Raw genomic sequence first — 17,289 nt, forward strand, 5'->3', positions numbered from 1 at the left:
AGGAGTTCAAACCAGCTTGGCCAACTGGTGAAACCCTATTGCTACTAAAAATACAAAAATTAGCCAGGTGTGGTGGTGTGTGTCTGTAGTCCCAGCTACTTGGGAGGCTGAGGCACAAGAATTGCCTGAACCCAGGAGGCAGAGGTTGCAGTGAGCCAAGATCGTGCAACTGCAACCCAGCCCGGATGACAGAGTGAGACTCTGTCTCAAAAAAAAAAAAAAAAAAAAAAAAGAAAGAAAGAAAAGAGCAGTTCTCACTTTCCTGCTGGGCTTGACCTGCAGTATAGAAGTTTCTGGCCGGGCACGGTGGCTCATGCCTGTAATCTCGGCACTTTGGGAGGCCAAGATGGGTGGATCATGAGGTCAAGAGATCGAGACCATTCTGGCCAACATGATGAAACTCTGTCTCTATTAAAAATACAAAAATTAGCTGAGCGTGGTGGCGCACACTTGTAGTCCCAGCTACTCGGGAAGCTGATGCAGGAGAATCACTTGAACCTGGGAGGCAGAGGTTGCAGTGAGCCAAGATCGTGTCACTGTACTCCAGCCTGGCGATAGAGACTCCATCTCAAAAAAAAAAAAAAAAAAAGTTTCCATGAAGTAAGGTCCTGAACAGAGGAGCGATGGTCCAAAGAGGCAAAGGCAGCAGCTTCCACTGGCTGGGCAGTCACTATGTGCCACCACTAAGCTGACTGTGAACACACCACGTCCCTCCTCTGCATGAGCCCAGGACAAGGCAGCCCCCCAGGAGGCCTGAGGACATGCCGAGACACACAGGGAGGTGGGAGAGACCTCCAACTTTGTCACATGAAGTGGTCAGCCTCCCCCAGTTGTAAGTGAACGTGAGTTCTGTAGTGTGTTTCATACAGGGCTCCACCTAAGTAAGAATGTGACATGGGGACCCTGGCCCCAAGTCATTTGGTGCCATGCCAAGGTAGGATGCTAACCTCAGCTGCAGCTAAACACCTCAGACAGCTTCCCAGGGACTTAAAAGAGGTAGCAGGCACCAGGAAGGACATTACTGAGCACCCCCCAGGTGTGAGATGAAGCCTGCCACCCTTAAGACGACAGCAAAGAGCAGGCGCACTGCCAGCTATGGGCTGGGACCCAGCCACAGTTTTACCACATCAACTAGCACATTCTGACTCTTCCTAAAGGCAACATCCCCTCCGAGTCAGGACCAACAGTGTTTCCACCATCATGTGGAAAGCGGAAAAACTGAAGCCCCAGACCGTAGGTCTCCCTGCCTCAGTGGCAGCAAGAAGGAGAGGAGGGGCTATAGGAGAAGGTACAGAAACCCTGGGACTCCAATCCCAGGATGCTAGGAGGCCAGATGAGGCCATCTGCATTCCACTGACACGTGACACATAGAGACACACACATGTTCCACACATGTGACACACCAGCAAGCTCAGCAACATGGGAGCGGCACGCTTCTCAACACACAGCACCAGAGTCCCTGAGTGCAGGCGAGCACCAGGATGCCCTCTCCCACGCTCCTGCTGCGTGTGGCTCCCATCTGCTTCCAAGTGTCTAGAAAGCTGCCCTCCACCCTGGTCAGCTCTGTACTCAGACTCTCAAATGGAAAGTGAGAGGTGAGGACAAAACTGCAGCCTTCTACTCTCTGATACATGTTCCCTGAGTCACTCAGAGTGGCAAGGAAGAGGGATGATGAAGGATGCCCAAGCAAAGCTGGAAACGACACGCACTATAAGACTGGTGGGTCCTAGACATGACCAAGCAGAGCTGCCCACCCCAAGGACTCCAGGGGTGTCTTGCAGAGTGCAAGGGGGAGAGAAGCAACTGCTTTACCAACTTAGCCCCCAGCCCCTAATCCAACCAGAATCCTCACTGTAGCATTCCATGTGCAGGTGACCATGCACCTGCTGGTGACTATGGAGCCCTCCACCCCCAGGCCCTCACCTGGACTCCGGGAGCCACCATCTGGGCAGCCTGAGCTGTCTGTACTGCCGTCTGCTGCTGCACCTGGGGCTGCACGGGGGGCTGCTGCACCACCATCGGAGCTCGGACCTTAAGGGAGAAAGAGAATGTGATTTGGAGCCACCTGGGTCAGACAGCAGAGCCCACTCCTCCTGCGGGAGCTTAGGAAATGGAGCCTTTCTTGAGATGAGGAATGGGACTTTTATGACTTCATGTGCTGTGATGTCACCTCACTAGCCATCTAGGATCCCATTAGCTCAAATCCAATTCTGGCAAGTGGCAGTGTGGCCCTCCCACTGGGATGTCTCCACATCCCTCAGCACCAGCTATCACCACAAGCACTGACAGCTTCCAATGCAGAGCTTACAGCCTAGCCTGCTCATCCTCTGGGCCAAGCATGCTGATGGTCCATGAGAGCCTCAGTCAGCCTGATTCATTGAAGGAAAGCTGGGTCAGCTGGCCAGCAGAGGGCAGGGCATAGCGGCTCCTGTCTGTATTCTCAGCATTCTGGGAGGCCGAGGCCAGCGGATTGCTTAAGTCCAGGAGATCAAAACTAGCCTGGGCAACACGGCCAAACCCCATCTCTACAAAATATACAAAAATTTGGCTAGGCGTGGAGATGCACACCTGCAGTCCCAGCTACTTGGGAGGCTGAGGTGGGAGGATCCCTTGAGTGAGGGAGGTCTGATCACGTCAGTGCACTCCAGCCTGGACAACACAGAGAGACCCTGTCTTCAAAAAAAAAAAAAAAAAAAAGGGGGGGGGTGGGGGGCAAGCTTGGGCAAAAGGGGCAACTGTGGAGCCACTGCATGGAGGGGTCTCCAGAGGGACAAGATAGGCCCACACTACCACACAAGGGGCTCTTCCTTAGACATCTCCAAGCCACCAGGGCAAACCCTGCCAGGGCGCATTCTACCATGCAGCACACAAGGGTTTCATTCTGCACAGTCCCAGGGGTCAGGCAGTGTGTCGACTCCCAGGTGACAGATAAGTGACCATATCTGCTCCTCACAACTCTCCTGGACTTCCAGCCTGCCTGTGAGGCCTCTTGTTCACCCCCACATTTGGCTCAGGCCCCACTCCACTCATGAATCACAAATAGAAAAGGCCACAAAAACCAAGTGAGCCAAAGAGTTATCCAAATGGCCCCTTGATGCAGCTACCTCCATCCTGGTGATCATACTCTATCCTCTGTGCCAATGTCACTGAGTAGACTGGCTTTGTGTAGAGATACAAAATGAGACTGGGAATAACAGTATTTTATATTAATACTCCCCTCGAAAATATAGTAATGAACTTTGTTCTCCTGAGACTTGGTAGAGTGTAAAGAAAACAAAAAAGATATTTGCTTAGAACATTAACTCTGAGCAGTTGGCAAACCACCAGACACTGATGGAGCTGGCACATTCTTCCATGTGGTGCCCATCAGTCGAAGTGCTCACACCCTGAAAGGGCCAACAGAACTGCTGCAGTCAGCCACACTGCTTGGAATGCGACCTGGTGCCCCAGCAGCAGCAGCCAGCACCCTGTGCGGGGTGCAGAAGCAGCTCTCGGAACACAAAACGCAAAACACATGCTTCCCTGCTGAGCCGTGCTAGAGTCAGCATGGCTGGCAAGGGGCGGGGGCTGCCTGAAGTCTCAGCACTTGAAGAATAGGACATGCTATCTCTAGTCAAAGAATCTAGAAACTACTGCTGACAGAGCCACGGGCTGCATGTACTCCACTGAGGGCCACAGGTACTCACAAATTTCAGTGGTGGTTGGGTATACAACATTTGTCCAGGGAGAGCTTGTGCTTGCGACACCAAAGGCTGGGTCTGCGACTGTGGCGGGAGTTGTGATGGTTGGTTCTGAGCAACTGGAGGCTGCTGGGGCTGTGGTGGTGGCTGGTGGTGCTGTGGATGATGCATCTGCTGCAGCTGCTGGGGCAGAGCTTGGGTGGGCGGAGGCTGTGGTTGCTGCATCGGTGGCTGCTGAATTGGCGGCTGGGCCTGCAAAGCCTGCTGCTGCTGCTGTTGCTGCTGCTGCTGCTGCTGTTGCTGTTGCTGGAGCTGCAGCTGTGCCATTCGCTGCAGCTGCTGCTGCTGCTGCTGTATCTAGAGACAGACCAAGCAGCACTCGGTTATCGCTCATTTGTCTCTGTGGCACCAGCTCCTCCCTGTGACACTCCGGGCCCCAGGAAGCCCAGGTGGCCATCTGCAGAGCCATCAAGAAGGCCTTCCTGGCTGGGTGCAGTGGCTCATGCCTATAATCCCAGCACTTTGGGAGGCCGAGGTGGGCAGATCACCTGAGGTCAGGAGTTCGAAACCAGCCTGGACAACCTGGTGAAACCCTGTCTCTACTAAAAATACAAAAATTAGCCAGGCATGGTGGCTCACACCTGTAATCCCAACTACTTGGGAGGCTGAGGCAGGAGAGCTACCTGGGAAGCTGAGGCAGGAGAATCACTTGAACCAGCGGCGTGGAGGTTGCAGTGAGCCGAGATCACGCCGCCGCACTCCAGCCTGGGCGACCCAGTAAGACTCAAAAAAAGTCTCAAAAAAAAAAAAAAAAAAAAAAAGAAAAGAAAAGAAAAGAAAAAAAAAGGCCTTCCTGAGCTGACAGGCTGACCTCTCACTTACACGGGGAGAGGCATATCTCCCATAGAAAGACTCTGGGTCCCCGAGGCCAACACCAGCTGCCTTCCTGACACTGAGGAGGCACCAAGTGTGTGCCTGGGCTCTGGTCTACCATTCCACTAGGATGGTTCAAAGGACCTATCTAGAAGCTTCAGCAAAAGGTGACAATGAACAGGTATAGCTCCATGGAAGCTAGGATAAAAGCTGAGGCAACTGCAAATTCCCGAAGCTTCTGCAATGATGCTTGTTTTGCCCCTACAGGTCAGTGGCATGAGCCTCACGGTGACAGTCAAGATCTGCTGGTTAGCATGAGAAGGAAAAGTGTGGCTGCAGATACACTGTCAGCTCTGGGACAGGTGCCCCAAGATCCAGAGAAGCCCAGCAAGCTGAGGCCTGGAGGGGTAGGAGGGTGGTGGGGGCCCTTTGGGGCTTTCCTCTCCCAACCAAGACCTGTTGTGAGGGCAGATGTTTAACATGTCTAGACTCTCTATGGAAACTATGGGAAGGTGAACAACTTCTGAGAAGCAGTGCTGCTAACATGACATCACCATCACCCCATGGAACACCAGCCGGAGGCTGACTAACACTGAGCCCAGAACCCAAGACAGAGAGGTAAACAGGAGGCACACGTGTCCTCAGCCAAAATGGTCCCAAGACTCAGAGTGTTCATCTCACTTCTTGCTTCAGCTCACTCTTGTTTGAATCCCTCGCAGCCCCTGAAGCACACAGGAGGCCTGCCGCCAGATGCCCCGAGCCCAAATGGAAGGGCTCGATCACAGAACCTTCCTAGTGAGTCAGGGCCTGGTTTTCCTACCTGTCTCAGACTTTTCTTTCCCCCCCTTTTTTTTTTTTGAGACGGATTCTCGCTGTCACCCAGGCTGGAGTGCAGTGGTGCGATCTCGGCTCACTGCAACCTCCGCCTCCCAGGTTCTAGCAATTCTCCTGACTCAGCCTCCCGAATAGCTGGGATTATAGGTGTGCGCCACCACGTCTAGCTAATTTTTTGTATTTTTAGTAGACGGGGTATTTTTAGACAGGGTTTCACCATGCTGGCCATGCTGCTCTTGAACTCTTGACCTGGTGATCTGCCTGCCTCAGCCTCTCAAAGTGCTGGGATTATAGGCATGAGCCACTGGGCCCAGCCTTGTCCCAGACTTTTCGAGAAGCCCATGGAAAAGGGCAGGCACATGTGTGTCAAGAGGACCCTCGGCTGGCTCCGTGCACTGCACCCAGCATTGTGACTGATGCCAGCCCAGGGCTCACATTGCAGGAGGGAGGCCAAGAGCAGGAACAGGAGACCTGGTACCTGTTGCTGATTTTGATGATGCAATTTAATTAGATGCTGCTGCTGCTGCTGCTGCTGCTGGAGCTGCTGCTGCTGCTGCTGCACTACTGCTTGGAACTGCTGCTGCATGGCACTCTGCTGAGCCTGGAACTGCTGCTGTTGCTGCTGCTGCTGCTGCTGTAGCGCTGCCTGCTGCTGCTGCTGGAACTGCTGCTGTTGCTGCTGCTGCTGCAGCGCCACCTGTTGGAGCTGCAGCTGGGCTGAGAAAAGACCAGAGTCTCCAGTCAGTCCACAAGGCAGGTTCCCAGAAACGCTGCAGGGCTGCACAGCAAGGGAAAAAACAGCCACCAAAGTCCCCACTGCCACAGCTGCAGCTGGAATCTGAACGTTCCATTTACCACAGACAGAAAGATAGAATACGAAGTAGCATTTGTGTTGATTTTGGAATTTCCTATCACGAGTTACTCTGTAATAACCAAAGAGAAAAGAAAAGGGACAACTGAGTCTTTTGGATAGCTAAGAAGCCTAGACTCTGGAAATCAGTAATCTCCTCTCTGTCTCTATGGATCGGCCACTTCTGGACTCTGTACGAATGGCACGGAACATGTGCTGTTTTGTGACTAGCTTCTTTAGCATAATAGTTACGAGTTCGCCCATGTCGTGGCATGTATCAGCTTTTCCGTGTTATTTTTATCGCCAAATAATATTCTACAACACCGATTTCCTGTGTTTTATTTATCCATTCATCAGCTGATGAACATTTGGGTTGCTTCTACTTTGTGGCTATTATGAAAACTGCTTATATGAACAGTCAATTACAAGATTTTCTGAGGTGAGGTTTCTTTTGGGGTGAACATAAAAATGTTCTAAAATTGTGATGATGGTTGCACAACTCTGTGAGTTACACTAAAACCTACCGAGTGGAGCACTTCAGATGGGTGAATTGTATGCTAAAGAGAATGATGTCTCAATAAAGCTGTATTAAAGAAATATAGAGATATCCTTTGTATACTTTGCCGTTTTCTCCAATGGTAACATTCTACAAAATTACAAGGTATCATAACCACGATGTGTGCTCACTTGTGTGGGTGTGTGTACTCAGTTCTGGACAATTTAACCACCTGGGTGGGTTCGGTCACCACCAGTCAATACACTACACAGTCCCCATACCACAAGGATCCCTCATGTTGCCACCTCTCTCAGCAACCCTGACCCACAAACTCTGGCAACCACTGCAGCATCCTCCATTTCTAAAATTTTGTCATTTCAAAATTACATATGATATTTCAAAAATGGAACCATACAGTATGAACCTTTGGCTTTTTACATTCAGCATACAGGTTGTAGTTCTAGCAACAGTTCCTTCCTAGTACTGCCAGGGTATTCCATAGTACAAGCACCTCACACTGTGTTTAACCATTCACGTGAAGGACATTTGGGTAACTGCAGATTTGGGCTACCACAAATAAAGCTGCTGTTAAAATTTGTGCCTGGGTTTTTATGCAAGGTTTCCATTTCTCTAGGAAAAATATCCAACAGTGTAACTGCTGAGTTGCATATTTCATTTTGAAAGAAGGTAAAACCACTTTACATTCTGACCAGCAATATGAGTGATTCAGTTTCTCTGTCACCAACATTTGAGGCTGTCACTATTCATTTTAGCAATTCTGATGGGTGTGTGTGTTTTTTTTTGAGATGGGATCTCACTCTGTTGCCCAGGCTGGACTGAAATGGTGCCATTGTGGCTCACTGCACCCTTGACCTCCTGGGCTCAAGTGACCCTCCTGCCTCAGTCTCCCAAGTAGCTGGAACTACAGATGCATGCCACCACACCCAACTAATTTGTAAAATTTTTGTAGAGACAGTCTCACTTTGTTGCCCAGGCTGATCTCAAACTCCCGGGTTCAAGTGATCCTCCTGCCTCGACTTCACAAAGTGTTGAGATTACAGGCATGGGTCACTGTGCCTGGCCACGTGTAAAGCTTTTTAAATTTATTTTGTGACAGATTTCTAACTCTATTTGACATTCATCAAACATGTATGACCAGCTGGGCGCAGTGGCTCACACCTGTAAATCCCAGTACTTTGGGAGGCTCAGGCAGGAGGATCATTTGAGGTCAGGAGTTTGAGACCAGCTTGTCCACCATGGTGAAACCCCATCTCTACTAAAAATACAAAAATCAGTGGGCATGGTGGCGCGCGCCTGTAATCCCAGCTACTCGGGAGGCTGAGGCAGGAGAATTGCTTGAACCCAGGAGGCAGAGGTTGCAGTGAGCCAAGATCGCACCACTGCACTCCAGCCTGGATGACAGAGTGAGACTGTCTCAAAACAACAACAACAACAACAAAAAGTATGACAATACTTTTAAATTTTCTGAAATGTGTTGAAGCTTGCTTTATGATTTTTAGAAACATATTGTTCCATCATATGCTTAGATTAAGTTGTTCATTACATTGTTCAAATTTTCCGTAAATGAATTTTTTGGTCTGTTTATCAATAACAAAGAGATGTAATTGAAGTAATTACCTAATACATCTTTCTTCATCTTTTTGTTTGTTTGTTTCTTTTTTGAGACGGGATTTTGCTCTGTCATCCAGGCTGGAATGCAGTGTCTCTATCATGGCTCATTGCAGCCTCAGCATTCTGGGCTCAAGCAAGTCATCCTCCCACCTCAGCCTCACAAGTAGATGGGACTACAGGTGTGTACCACCACACCCAGCCAATTTTACTGACTAACTGATTGAGATAGGGTTTCACTGCAGCCCAGGCTGGAGTGCAATAGTGCAGTCATGGCTCACTGCAGCCTTGACCTCCCAGGGTCAAGCGATCCTCTTACCTCAGCATCTCAAGTGTACCTACAGGTAATTTTTAAATTTTATGTAGAAATAGGTCTCCTATTTTGCTGAGGTTGGTCTTGAACTCCTGGGCTCAAGTGATCCTCCCACCTCAGCTTCCCAAAGTGTTGGGATTACAGATGTGAGCCACTACACTCGGCCTTTCTTCATCTTTTATTTAAAAATAAAATTTTGAGTGTTTTACTTACAATCCTTTCACATGTTATATTGTAGGTGTGTTTCTTCTAACAATACGACAACTGTGCTGTTTCATTTCCATTTGTTCTCACATTTCCTATCTTTCAGCAGAAAAGTTTAGTCCACTCACATTTATTATGATTACTTATATTTTTAAACTTATTTCTATTAATATTTGTATTTCCTTTTCTCTTTTTTTTTTTTTTTTTGAGACGGAGTCTCATTCTGTCTCCAGACTGGAGTGCAGTGGCATGATCTCGGTTCACTGCAACCTCCGCCTCCTGGGTTTTAGCGATTCTCCTGCCTCAGCCTCCCAAGTAGCTGGGATTACAGGCGTGTACCACCATGTCCAGATAATTTTTCGTATTTTTAGGAGAGACAGGTTTTCACCATGCTGGCCAGGATCGTCTCAATCTCCTGACCTCGTGATCTGCCTGACTCAGCTTCCTAAAGTGCTGGGATTACAGGCGTGAGTCACCGCACCAGGCCTTTGTCTTTCCTTTTCTAAGCTTTGTCTTTTTTGATTGCATTTTTGTTGGATGACTGGACTGAACTTTGTATTATCTGGATTTCTGCCTTATCCTATTTTTTCTACTGATTTTAAATTTTATGAATTATTTCCATTGTTTTAGCAGTAATTTTTCAATTTTATCATGCATATTTAACTTAAAATATAAACCTTATCAATATTTTAGCATTTCCCAAATTTACTACTTTTTAAAGTAGGTTTTATATGTACAAGACAGAACCGATATTCACATTCTATCTCCCTGCTGACTTCCATTTATATCATATTTTGTTCATCTTAACTCTTCACAGCATTCTGTTAAGAGGCTGGATGGATGTGAGGCTAGGGATACAGCCTCTGAGCGAGGCTGCCTGGACTCAAAACCTCAACTCTGTCACTGCTCATTGCCTGTTTTCCCTGTTAGAAAACACAATAACAGTATCCACTCCACACACTGGACTAAGAATTAAATAATCTATTATGCAAGTAAAACACTCAAAATAGTGCCTGGGGTTGGGTACTGTGGCTTATGCCCATAATCTCAGCACTTTGCACAGCTGAGGAGCAGATCGCCTGAGCCCAGAAATTCAAGACCAGCCTGGGCAATATGAGGAGACCCTGGGTCTATAATTAATAATAATAAGCCGGGCACGGTGGCTCACGCCTGTAATCCCAGCACTTTGGGATGCCAAGGTGGGCAGATCATGAGGTCAGGAGATCGAGACCAACTGGCCAACATGGTGAAACCCTGTCTCTACTTACAAAAATTAGCTGGACGTGGTGGCGCGAGCCTATAGTCCCAGCTAATTGGGAGGCTGAGGCAGGAGAATCGCTTAAACCTAGGAAGTGGAGGTTGCAGTGGGTTGAGATTGTGCCATTGCACTCCAGTCTGGTGACAGAGTGAGATTCCATCTCAAAAAATAATAACAATAAAATAAAATAAATAAAATAGTGCTTGGAATGTGGCAAGTCTGTATGGAAGTTAGCTTGACTGTTTTATTTTACAGAGGTAAATTTTTATTTACACCAGGGATTTTCAACCTTTTCACTACACTACTGACACTTGACCCAGATGATTCTATGTTGTGGGGGGCTGGCCCGTATTTGTAAGATGGTTAGCAGCATCTCTGGCTTCCACCTGTTATGCACCAGCAGCACCCCCACAGAAGTGATGATATCCCAAAATGTCTCCAGACATTGTCAAATATCCCCTGTGGTGGAACATCACCCTGGGTGAGAATCACTGGTTTAGATTTACACACATTTACTATCACCTACGCTCAATGTTTCTTTTCCCATTTTATACCTTGCATCACCTGAGAGGGAAGAGGAGAGGATAAACAAAAGAATATATCTAAGAGTGCAAAAGGCTTATTGGAAAAAGGAGAAAAAAGGATATATCCTTTAGAAAATCTTTTACTGAAAGTTTCTAAGGCTAGGTTTATCTAAAAATGGCTTGCTTTCCACATCCTTGAGTCTTGCTGGCATACAAATGTGACTGGCAGCTCTATTCTCAGTGCTTTAACAATATTCTATTATCTTTCTGACTCCACTGCTGAGTGTACTCATTGCTCCTTTGCAGGAAGTGACTATTTCTAAGATATTCCTCTGGCCTTTGGTGCTCCGCAGTCTCATAGCAAATGAGATGGCTAACTAGGTTGGGGCCAGATGGGCTTTTCTCAGTAGTTATCCCCTCACATATTGTTTTCTTCCGTTCTCTCCATTTGATCCTTTTGGGGCCTTGCTTGGATGCCAATTCGAATTTCTGATCTTATCCTCATTTCTTACCCTTGCTTTCATATTTTCCATGTGCTCTTCTCTGTGCTACATTCTAGGTAATTTCTTCAAATGTAGCTTCTATTACACAAATTCTTTCTTCAGCTGTATCTAATGCGCTGTTTATTCATCCACTTCCTTTGTTCAAAAATTATACTGCTGATTTCTACAGCTTTCATTTAGTTCCATTTCAAATCTGCTTCATCGCTCCTGATGATGCTTTTTCATTTGAATTTCTGCTTTTTCTTTTCTTTTTTGTTTTCTATTTTTTCAGAGATGATGTCTTGCTCTATCCCCCAGGTTGGAGTACAGTGGTGCAATCATAGTTCACCATAGCCTCAAACTCCTGGCCTCAAGCAAATCCTCCTGCCTTAGCCTTCCGAGTAGTCAGGAGTATAGTTATGTGCCACTGTGCCCGGCTCTCCACTTTATTTCTTTATATACCCCATGGCCCATATCTAACAGTTCCTGTATGTGTGGTCACTGGGCATGCCTACATGTGTCTATTATTTCTATTCGCCTTCATGGTGTCTCTCCTTCCCTTCATGGCTGGTGATCTCTGTATGCTGACTGCTTGACCTTAATGTGCAACTGTCACAGGTCTTACACTGGGGACATGTTCCTCCAATCGGCACCTGCTTCTGGGGGACCTGGGGGGTGACACAGGACCCAGCACAAACCCTGGCTGACTAGAGGAATCCCAAGCTTACTTTCCCCCACCTTGCAGCAGCTGAGGCCCAGGAGGACAAAGCCTCCCCAACTGCTGCACGCCAGCAATCCAAAGTGCACCCTAACCAGGACCTATTATCCAGGAGGAGGACATGTCCTCAGCACCCAGTCCATCACACAGCTGGCAGTAGAAATTATTTTTAAAGTCGGCTTCACATGCACGTGATATAAAACTCATTGAGAAACAGAAATGCACAGCATGAAAAGCTTTGCTTCCAACTCTGTACTGCAGCCCCAGCCATAGGAACAACCAGCAGTTTCAGCCTTTTCAGACTAACCTGGGTCACCTGAAAACTACCACAATGTCCCCTGGCCTATCCTTTGAGAGTTCCTAGCAAAACTTCTGACCCAGGCTCTGCCCTCTTGGTGGCACTAGATGAAGATCTGAAAGGGCCTTAATCATGCAGTAGTCTTTGGGAAAGGTGTCAGGAAGGGATATTAAATGACCATCAGCCAACACCACTAGTTTTAGGGAGACCAGGGAGGCAAGTGGTAAAGGGCAGGGAGATATGGTCTCTGACAAAGGTGGTAACAAGATCCTGAAGTACAGAATCCACTGTAACTTTTTTTTTTCTTTTGAGATGGAGTTTCCCTCTGTTGCCCAGGCTGGAGTGTAGTGGTGCGATCTCAGCTCACTGCAAGCTCCGCCTCCCAGGTTCACGCCATTCTCCTGCCTCAGTCTCCCGAGTAGCTGGGACTACAGGCGCCTGCCACCATGCCTGGCTGATTTTTTGTATTTTTAGTAGATATGGGGTCTCACCATGTTAGCCAAGTTGGTCTTGATCTCCTGACCTCGTGATCCGCCCACCTTGGCCTCCCAGTGTTGGGATTACAGGCGTGAGTCACCACGCCCTGCCCCCACTGTAACTTTCAACTAGTGCCACACACAGAAGACCAGGCCCCTTGGAAGCTAAAAACAGGATGTGGGCCAAGGTCAGACTGGGGAGGGCATGGGCAGGATATCAAGCTTCAACACTGAACTTCTGACAAAACTGGTTTAAGACAAAGTCTCTGGAATGGGATGACAAGGCAAATCATGTGAGCATTCTAAACTCAAATACATTTAAAAACAATTTATGATCAAATATAAGCTCATGATTAAAAAAAAAAAATGCACCCAGTACACAAGAGTACAAAATGAAAAGGAACTTGAGCAGGTACTTCTGTGGGTCCTCCCTAAACCCAGCTGGTGTACGTATCTGATGTGCTAAGAAGAGTGAGGTGATGAGAGCTTGGGACGAAGAACCAGGCAGATTGTTCTAGGACGAGGAAACCAGCATGTACTGAGAGTTAGACGACAGGAAGTAAGAGGAGAATTAAGGTATGACAAGGGAAGGTGGCTCGGGATGGAGGAAGACTCCAAAGCAGGAGTGGGTAGAAATGAGGATGCCTATGGCCTCAAAGAATAGGAAACCCGACACAGGATGGGGTAGGAGCGTGAGGATGGGGTCAGGCAGCAGCTTTGATCCCGGCTCTTGGCCTGGGGTGTGACTGCAGTTCTCTTTAGCAGCTGGACAAACCAGAGGGGGTGATGCTGCCCTCTTCATAGGGTTATCATGAGGGATGTGTGATAAAAATACACTGAAGCACTGAAGCCTGTACACAGATATCCACAGCAGTTTTGTTTGCATAATAGTAGCCAAAAGCGGGAAACAACCCAATGTCCTTCATGGGTGAATGAATAAACTATGGAAAATCCGTTCTGTGGAATATTACTTAGTGATGAAAAGGAATGAACTACTGATAAAACCTGGGTGGATCTCAAAGATCTCAGACCGAATTTAAAAAGTCAATCTCAAAAAGTCACATATGGTATGATTCCATTTATACAACACTCACAAAAGGACAGAACTACAGAGACACACAACAGGTCAGCAATTGTCAGGGCTTAGGGCTGGAGGGAAGGTGTGATCTCTGAAAGATAACACAAGAGAGCTGGTTGGTGGTAATGGAACAGCTCTGCATGCCAATTGTGGTGATGGCTACTTGATTTGACATGTGGTAAAATCTCACAGACTTACACTTACATATATATGCAGCCCAAGAATGAGTGTAAAAAACTGATGAAGTTGGCTGGGCGTGATGGCTCACGCCTGTAATCCCAGCACTTTGGGAGGCTCAGAAGGGAGGATCACTTGAGGTCAGCAGTTTGAGACCAGCCTGGCCAACATGGTGAAACTCCATCTCTACTAAAAATACAAAATTAGCTGGGCATGGTGGCAGGCACCGGTAGTCCCAGGTAGTCAGGAGGTTGAGGCAAGAGAATTGCTTGAACCCAGGAGGCAGAAGTTGCAGTGAGCTGAGATCACGCCACTACACTCCAGCCTGGGCAACAAGACTGAAACTCTGTCTCAAAAAAAAAAAAGAAGTCCAAGTTAAGTCTCTAACTGAGGTGATTACACTGCCTCGACATTAATTTCTTGGTTTTGACCATGTTCTATGTAAGATATTGTTATTGGGGAGAGCTGGGTAGAGGGCATGTGGGAACTCTCTGTGCTATTCCACAACTTCCTGTGACTCCTAAACTATTTTAAAAACAAAAAGTTATATGAAAGGAAAAAAACACTAAAGCACTTTGCAGTGGGCACAGCACACTCCAAGAAATGTTGATGGGACTCAAAGATACATCAACATAGGTCCTGAGGGTGGGCACGGTGGTTCATGCCTATAATCCCAACACTCTGGGAGGCCAAGGCAGGCGATCACTTGAGCCCAGGAGTTCAAGATAAGCCGGGGCAACATGGTGAAGTCCCATCTCCACACAAAATACAAAATATTAGCCGGGCACGGTGCTGTGAGCCTGTAGTTCCAGCTACTTGGGAGGCTGCGGTGTGAGGGTCACCTAAGCCCAGGATGTCGAGGCTGCAGTGAGCCGTGACTGTGCCACTGCACTCCAGCGTGGCCCACAGAGCGAGACCCCATCTCAAAAGACAGTCCTGGAAAGAAGAGGGAGGTTCTTTGCCTCCCCTTGAGAGCAGCTTTGGTTCACCTGTAACACCTGATCACAGCCCAGTTCCCCACCAGGGCAGCCGTGTGGAGAGGACATAGAGTCTCCTTCACAGAAAGGAAGCCAGAAGATAATACGGCTGCAAGCCACACCCAGGGTGACCAAGCGGCAAGAAGAGATGGTGCCCAGAGCTCGGGCAGACAGTGGAGTTGTGGGTGCTGGCACTCAGCCCTGCCTTGTGGCTGAGAACCCCCTGAAACACACTGTATCTATCTCAGCCACAAAACACAAACCTTTGGCTGGAGTCTCCGGTCATCCGCACCCTCCTGCCCAGGGCTAGGAGGAGGGCCCAGGATCACTTAACCCTTCTGGGAGCTCAAAGAAGATTGGAAGCCTTTTCTCTCCACATACAACAAAGATTAAAAAAAAAAAAAAGCCATTTGGAGCTTTTCCGTGCTTTTCTTGATACCATCATAAGCACAGGAATAAAATGTGTTGTCGTTTGCAAGGAAAGTGGCAAATCCTCCAGGAAGCGTGGTACTCACTCTGTGGAGTTGCCGTAGACACGACAGCCATGCTGTGAGGGGCCATCCCCGAGGTCCCAGGAGGCGGCTGCCCTGAGAGGGACATTGGCTGTCCCATGGCACCAAGGCTACCCATCCCGCCCAGAGACTGTCCCGGGCCCCGAGGAGGCATGCCAATTCCGGCGGCTCCCGCGGCGGGTCCGCCAGTCAGGCTCTGGAGTGCATTCATAGGATCTGTGGGAACACAAGGGCAGAGCTTCTCAGGAAAGGGCCTAATGGACTGACCATGGCTCAAATGGCGTGAGGCTCACAGAGCACAGATCTCCCCTACCTACAGGCTCAACCCCCTCACAGCCCCAAGCAGTAAGAGACTAGGCTCCTGGAGACTCCCAAATATGAGTGGGTAGGACGCCAGATATGTTGGTCATTGCACCACCCATACCTCTAGCCTGGCCTGGTCCAGGGTCCTAATGTTAAGGGACAAATGACCTCTCTGATGTCTGCAGGTGCACTAAAGATGGGCTGAGGCCTTCAGGGCAGGTGGCTACCCCCACCTCTCCTGGCTGTCCAGCCCTCCTGCTGGATGAGCACACAAAGCACGATGGGCCCTTCTGAGCAAGCAGAAACACAGTGGCCAGGGGATGCTCTCCCAGGGAGGGCACAAGTCCACAGGCACACACAGCTCCACTCCTACTGTTGCACAGTCCAACTCAGTCTGGGCCCCTGTGTGCAGGGCCACCATGCCAGAACAGCTGAGGGGTGCAGAGGAGGGCTCCACAGAGCACTGAGGAGAAATATGCCAAGCCCACCAGGTCAGCAGCTCAGTGAGCAATGCCACAACAAAGGACAAGGATGCCATTGTCACAACAGTGTGGACTTAATAGCAAACAGCTACCCACAGACAGATATGGCCTGGCAGGACCACCATGTCACACAACTGGGTGGTGCCCAGGACCCCATGCTCCAATGCCAAGAGGCCCAGATGTTCTGGCCACATGCCTTTGCTGCTGCTCAGCCCAGCTGGCCAAGAATCCCTGTCCTGGCTGAGAGGTGAGACCCACACAGGCAGAGACAGCTGGCATGTACAGCTCTACTGCCTAGTGCAGGGCAGACAGTGGCGTGCAGCCTGTGAGGCTAGTGCACTCCCTTCCCAATGGCAGAATGCAGTTGGCCAGCCTGGATCTGTTAAACCCCTTCCCTCACAGCTTAGTCAGCAGAGACCAAGGCTGAGTTGCCAGAATTCCCCTTATGTGATAAACCCTGAAATTTAAAAATATGGATTTCTAAACTTTTTTTTTTTTTTTTTGAGATGGAGTCTCACTCTGTCACCCAGGTTGGAGCGCAGTGGTGCAATCTCAGCTCACTACAACCTCCGCCTCCCAGGTTCAAGCGATTCTCATGCCTCAGCCTCCCGAGTAGTTGGGACTACAATGTGTGCCACCACACCCGGCTAATTTTTGTATTTTTAGTAGAGACGGAGTTTTACCACGTTGGCCAGGCTGGTCTCAAACTCCTGACCTCAAGTGATCTGCCTGCCTCAGCCTCCCAAAGTGTTGGGATTACAGGCATGAGCCACAGCACCCAGCCAGATTTCTAAATTTACAAAGAAACTTTGTAACTTAAAAAAGTGAATTCACAGCATTTTCTCAGAAATGCTACTACATATTATTACACTGAAAACAGCATAATAATTCTCTATCAGAGAGCTCAACACTTTTGGATAATGTCTTAATAGCTTTGTGAGTGTTTATCTTTTTGCTGGGCAAAGGCAGCATTTGTATGAAATGGGATGGGGAGGATCATGTGACTTCACAGTCTGCAGGAAGACGAAGGCTGGAGAGGTCGGGGCACAGCTGGTCAGCCTCCTCCCTCCACAGCTCTCTCCGCAAGCATTCTCCTCTAGCAACAGGTTAACCCAGGCACATGAG

General features: G+C 48.6%; 1 protein-coding gene across 5 annotated transcripts in view; it reads right to left on the reverse strand.

The window, feature by feature from the left end:
* Nucleotides 1–17,289, reverse strand: part of MED15 (mediator complex subunit 15) — an 89,095-nt gene that overhangs the window by 22,554 nt on the left and 49,252 nt on the right. For 3 of the 5 annotated variants that reach the window (XM_023190923.1, XM_023190924.3, XM_023190925.2), the window contains 4 exons: nt 15,383–15,595; nt 5,866–6,104; nt 3,687–4,037; nt 1,924–2,031 (listed from right to left, as the gene is read on the reverse strand). In XM_023190923.1, coding sequence (XP_023046691.1) covers nt 1,924–2,031; nt 3,687–4,037; nt 5,866–6,104; nt 15,383–15,595 — 911 coding nt within the window. The remainder of the gene's footprint in view (nt 1–1,923; nt 2,032–3,686; nt 4,038–5,865; nt 6,105–15,382; nt 15,596–17,289) is intronic. The other 2 variants (XM_023190926.2, XM_023190927.2) reach the window with 1 other exon arrangement.

This window comes from Piliocolobus tephrosceles, chromosome 19 (assembly GCF_002776525.5).
Source record: "Piliocolobus tephrosceles isolate RC106 chromosome 19, ASM277652v3, whole genome shotgun sequence".
Lineage (NCBI taxonomy): Eukaryota > Metazoa > Chordata > Mammalia > Primates > Cercopithecidae > Piliocolobus > Piliocolobus tephrosceles.